Source organism: Gavialis gangeticus, unplaced genomic scaffold (assembly GCF_001723915.1).
Source record: "Gavialis gangeticus isolate Ggan-Ray unplaced genomic scaffold, GavGan_comp1, whole genome shotgun sequence".
NCBI classification, from domain to species: Eukaryota; Metazoa; Chordata; order Crocodylia; family Gavialidae; genus Gavialis; species Gavialis gangeticus.
Genome location: NW_017729025.1, coordinates 2,902,153 through 2,908,124, shown reverse-complemented (window position 1 = coordinate 2,908,124; position 5,972 = coordinate 2,902,153). Strand labels below are relative to the sequence as shown.

The window sequence follows — 5,972 nt, the reverse complement described above, 5'->3', positions numbered from 1 at the left end:
AAAAAAAAAAAAAAAAAAAAAAAATCAGCAAAAATGCTTTAGTACAATGTTAGCAGATGCATTAAATTGATTCCCTTAACTTATCTGACAGCTGCAAGTTCAAGGCAAGGGGCCCATTATGAATTCTCTGTTAGTATCTGGAGAAAAAACATCTGTCTCTCTGTAGTCTACAATGTTGTGCAGACACCCTAAGCTAATTTCAAATAAAACAGCTCAGATATCAGAAGCAATCTAGCTGTGGCAGCGAGGAATTCATAATGGGCTAATTTATTTGAATTTCTAGAAGCATTACAGTTTGCAGGGTTGTTATGACCACAGGAAAAAAAAGAGAAGTAGATGACACCATAACATTAATAAAAGACATAGCACAAATACTTAACACAGAAACAACAACAGCATACATGTACGTCACTTTCCAATTAGAATTATTAGCTCTTATTACAGAGTTTAATTTTGGAATTCTTAAATTTAATTGATCTAGTAAAATATGGTTAATTAGTCTCTCCAAGAAGACTGGTAATAACGATTAATTATTCACAAGTGACTAATTACTGGTAGCTAGCCATCTTCAATTTTTCATGAGATAATGTATACATGCCATATCAAGACACACTAAAAACTGTTTTCAAAATTTATAATGAAAAAATACATTACAAAAGTTCCACGTGCAAGCTGTATGCACTCAGGTCTACTATATATAGTAGCATGATTATACAGATAAGCTCTTAATGTGCACTTTTTCTACTACAAAAACATACTCTGTACAGAAATACTATATAAGATCTATCAAATTATGGTGTAAAATAATCAGTCAAAGATCTCTGCTTCATCTCCCCCACACATTCATATCCAAAACATAAGATAATTTTATAATGTCAGATGTAGACAATCAACCATTCCATGAAATGAGTTTCTGATCACAAAAGCTTGTGCTACGCATCTACTTTGGTTAGTCTAGAAAGTGCAAATCTACCCAGCTTTTTACTTGACTTCAGACTAACACAGCTAATTATCTCAGTCTGTCTTCATCTTGCCAAGATAAGAAAAGCAGAACAGTAGTCAATGGTTTGTGAATGTCTGATAGCTTGAGGGCACAGCTCAGTAAATTTTCAGCCGCAGTGCTTTGTGAACAAATCAACACGACTCTTGTAGGGATTCGGTATACCAAAGACCACAGTGACAGGTTATCCCCGTGATTAACTAATCAGATTTCATTGTATTTGCATGGTTCTATGAAGACTTACCTTTCCACTAAAGTTTTCAGTTATCTTCATGTATTCTTCTGCCTTTTGTAATGCAGCAAATAACTTTTCAATATTTTCTAAAGAAAAATTGGGTATTTTAAAAATAAACAGTGTATTGCTTAAACAGCAGTTGTAGGCTGGAGACTGATCCGCATTTCTAGTTAAAGGTACAGGGCAATTTTCTTCAATGTACCTATCCAGTCAGTTCTAGAAGGTATCTTACCCTGTGAAAAACCCTTAAAGCAGCAGTCTTATAATTTTTTTAAAAAGAGTTCATCTTACTAAGTTATCTTTAGTTATCAATTCTTTGCATTAGCTACAACTGTTCAATTTCAAAGCAAGCCTCATTTACGTCTTTTTATCATAAAGATATATTCTAAACAAAGTAAAAAAAAAGTTTCTCTCACAAAATATTTAAGTGCTGGCACAAACAACCGCAAATGAACCAGACTGTGTAAGGGAAGTTGCCAGTTTGTGTCTGGATATATGATTACAATCATTATTTATGAAATATCATCGCTAAAATGTCTCCACTACCACATCACACAACGCTATAACAAGCAAGCATTAAATTATTTTTATTCATAAAAGATGTACATAATAAAATACCCTCCTTCCAAAAATATCCAAATTACAACTACAATATTATACATTCTAACTTTACTACCTCAATCTGTAATTACACTTTCCAAATGAGTAAGGAAAACCTCTTTTCCATACATTCAAAATCCTCCAGCTTGTATTTCAATTCATATAAGACTTCTGGATTCTGACACTAACTCTTCTGTACAATGCTCTCTTATGAAAACCCCTTTATTGATCTTTTCAATGCCAGAATAGCTGTACACTACATGATGCTATTATAGGCTGTGTGTAGACAAAACAAGGGGCATGTGTGCATGACACTTTCAAGTGGGTTAAATGCTTTTGCACAACTCTAATGGTGTTGGTGTTTGCATACGTCAGCAGCGTACTGCACAGTAATTCCAACCACTGTAGCAAATTTAGCAGCGTAATACTCCTTAAATGACTGGGGGCGCAGCAAACAAACTCCTCCGAAGAGTTTTAGTTTGCTGCCCTACAGTTGCGGAGTGAAGCACCAGGCTCTGTGCAGCTCAGGGGCTCTGCAGGAAGACCCTGCAGGCAGCCTGGCAGCAGCCTGGGAAGGCAGGCTCTACCCAAGGAGAAAGAACCTAACCAAGAGTGAGCCTGATCATTTTCCCCGGCCCCGCCTTGGACCCTGCTTGCCTGAGCTGCGAGGAGGTCCGGTGCTTCCCTCTGTGGCTGTGGTGTCCCCTGGGACCGCCTGAGCCGGGTGCCACCTGGTGAGGACCGCTGCTGCCACAGATGAAAGCACTCCCTCCCCACCAGCGCAACCCAGGGACAGCTCTGCCCGCCCACTGGCAGCTTGCCCTCTCCTCCCTGCTGCCAAAGAAGCAGGTAAGTTTGAGTGTGTGCATGTCAATTTAGGACTCCGGTTTTGTCTACACACACCCATAAATACTCAGAATCAGAGTGAAAGGGATGGAAAAATATAAGGGCACATACAATTCACGTGGTATAAAGAGAATATGGGACATCTCAAAACTGGAAAAAGTTAAATAAATGCTTAATGATGTAGTCAGAACTTCTGTATTGAAAGGCTATGTATCTCTTTAGAAACGGTATTTCATAACTTGAGAATACACGGACAATACGCTGTACTTTCATTTTTATAAATATTCCATGCTCACATACCTTTATTTTCCATATGTTGATCTATTTTGACACTACCAGAAAATCCCATTTCTATAAGGCAGTGTTCAATGAGGGTTGCTCCATAAGCTATAAAGAGAGAAAGCAATTAGAGAAAGCAAGTCAAATGTTCAGGCTGAAGTCTACATCAAGACTAAATTAGTTTCTACCCTGAGTAAGACATTTAATTTTAGGCCTTAGTAACACAATGAGCACTGTGTGGGAAGGTCCTATGCCCTCTAGTGCTTTTTTAAGAATCCCAGATACATTCCTACAATTTTGAGAGGCAAGTTTCAGATTAAACATTTAGTCTTTTAAAGAAGATATATTTATAGAGAAGGAAAGTAGTGCCTTGCACCTTCTGGTAGAGTTTTTCAAATTGTTTTAAACATTTCTTGTTTTGGTCAAAAATGAACGCACATCCTTTACAAAATGAAGTATGTGACAGTATTTTACTTACGAAGAAGTGGGTTAAGAACCCTTTTCAGCAGTTCCCCTTTAGGTGCGTTTGATATTGTTTCAGTCAGCCTAGGAAACAAACAGAGAGGAGAGCTGCCAACCCAAACAATGTATGTGCAGGGCTAAACAGATTTGGGGCATTTTATTGATAGAAAAAGAAACCAAATAATTTCAGTTCTGTATGAGGCACCCTGACCACCTAAAAAATGCTAAAAGCTTTAAAAAACTATTTAGACATGTACTATTTTTACATTTAGAAGTGGTTTTGCTTTGTTTCCAGTACAGATGTTACAGAAATAATGTAATTACCGGTCCAAAGTAGGTAAAGGTTCAGGTACTTTAGCACTGTCCACTGGGTACCGTTCCCGGACTGCAAATTTAACATCATCTGCTTCATCTGTGCGAAACCTCAGGATGTTTAAAATTGTGTACTCATAGTCTGTTAGAACAATGTTTCCCTGAAATACCACAAAGTGACAAATATTAATCATGATTAAAGTCCATATTAAAAACACACTATTCTGGGGTGGGGGGGGGAGTTATCAACTTACCCTATCATAGAGCTCAATGATTAGGTGATAGGCTGCTTCGTCACTTCCAAACTGAAAATCCACAATTCTGTCAATGCCCAGCTGTTTCACACTGACAAGCCTTCGAGACTTTAAATGCTTACGACACTGCCAAAGGAGGAAAAGAGGATGTTAAAATGCATGCAAATATAAAAGCAGCTGTAAAATAATAAAACTACTCAGAGTATTTTACAGTGAAATATTTCTTCAGCTACTGCCCCTTCTGTGACATCGATTTAATAGTTTTACCACACTGACTACAGATAAATGAAAGAATGACTAAACTTCCAGAACTTGGTATTATGAAGATGAGAAAGTCATACTCTGACCCGACAATCAAGCTATGCTATACTCATCCTCATGAAAACTAATGAATTTAAATGGAAAGAAATGAAACATTTTTGGTGGTATGCACTCACACTTATAGTAACAAAAACAATTGAATCATCCGGGGTCATTGTAAGAAGGAAAAGGCCCTCACCCTGAAGCGAGACCCACTCAGGTCTCCTGCTAAACTGCCTGGCAAAATGAATACCAAGCATTAGTCTTTTGATATCCAATGTTCTCATAAGGCAAACAGTAAGTTAATATACCTTCATTGCAAAGCCAGATGGCATTGTATTCTTCGGCCACTCAAACTCTGTTGTGTGAATCCGTATACCAGACTCAAGGAGAAGAGTAGCCTTGCATTCTGGTCTGTTGAAAAAAAAAAAAAAGAATCACCGTTTAACACTCCAAAAGCCATCAGTTTATTACAGAAACTACATTACATATCTGTGGTGGCATTTGAGCTGAACATAAAGGTACCAGAGATAGGTGTGTACCTTCATCCATGCGTAAGAACGAGTGAAAATATCAGCAGGGCAGAAATACTATTAAAGCCAGGTTGGGAACAAAAATTCAAAATATGTTCTTACACGTATAGGGTTGATTTTACAAAACTAAACCGGATCACTTCAATATCTGGGATTACCACACTTCTTAAGAAAATCACCTTGCGAAGGCTTCCCTCCTTGCTCACTGCAGAGTTGGCCCAATGCGTTGGAAAGGAAAGAAGGCGGTATTTAGAAAGAGGAAGTGAACAGATCAACCTGGATAACCAGAGGGTCCAGTCTCAAACACAGGAGACCAGCAATCTTTTGGTCAGACCTGTTGGCCATTACAGCATATGCACTGCTCTTGGCATTTCCTTGAGAAAGGCTATTTCAGGCATACCATGCACATGCTCTTTCATTATTATCTGTATCTCAATTGTTTTCACCCCTTTTCACAAGGATTATCCTACCATGTTCCTAAGAACGCCCACAACCAAACTGCTTCTTCAAGGCAGAAAACCACCACTACTTTACTGGAAACAAGTCTATACAACTAACACCACACGATACTGATGCTCGGCTGTTACATCTGAATAAATACGGAGCGTTAAGAAATGTTAAAACCTCTTACTTCTGCAGGCGGATAAGGTATGTTTTGTTATCCACGTCGTAGACGTTGTACACTCTCATCCCCAGTAAGCTGTTAAAACAGAACGAAACCCACGATGTGTGAACCTAGGATCTCATTCTTGTGCGATCAGACTCGGCAATGATTAAAGTCAGCCTGCGGAGCAGTGACTGGCAGCCTGGTGCCACGGGGTCCTTGCCAGGGCGCGTGGGGTGCCACGCGAGGCCACGTTACCAGGCACGACTTGCGTGATAATCCCAGAGGTCTCAGGTGGGAGCCCACAGGCTGAAATCACACTGCCCTGTGGCCTGGCCGACTGCTTTGCAACAGAAAAACTGCCCCAGTGTATTTCTGGAGTTAAAACGCATGAGAAACCTATGCACCGATCCTTGACGGGGGGGGCCCTCGTGTCTATGCAGGGGACACGGAGGGGCAGGGAAGACAGCCTAGGGACACGGGGAGACACCAGCCTGGAGCGCCATGAGACTGCGGGGCCGGAGCCGCGAGCCGAGTTGGGGGGGCG

The 5,972-nt window shown here is 39.8% G+C and overlaps 1 protein-coding gene across 2 annotated transcripts in view; it reads right to left on the bottom strand.

Moving 5' to 3' along the window:
* Positions 1 to 5,972, bottom strand: part of NEMF (nuclear export mediator factor) — a 35,591-nt gene that overhangs the window by 29,073 nt on the left and 546 nt on the right. The window contains exons 2-8 of one of the 2 annotated variants that reach the window (XM_019518330.1): positions 5,453 to 5,521; positions 4,600 to 4,702; positions 3,989 to 4,114; positions 3,747 to 3,895; positions 3,439 to 3,506; positions 2,982 to 3,068; positions 1,245 to 1,321 (exon numbers count right to left, since the gene is read on the bottom strand). In XM_019518330.1, the coding sequence (XP_019373875.1) occupies positions 1,245 to 1,321; positions 2,982 to 3,068; positions 3,439 to 3,506; positions 3,747 to 3,895; positions 3,989 to 4,114; positions 4,600 to 4,702; positions 5,453 to 5,521 (679 nt within the window). Of the gene's footprint in view, positions 1 to 1,244; positions 1,322 to 2,981; positions 3,069 to 3,438; positions 3,507 to 3,746; positions 3,896 to 3,988; positions 4,115 to 4,599; positions 4,703 to 5,452; positions 5,522 to 5,972 lie in introns of those variants that run through there. The other variant, XM_019518331.1, reaches the window with a different exon arrangement.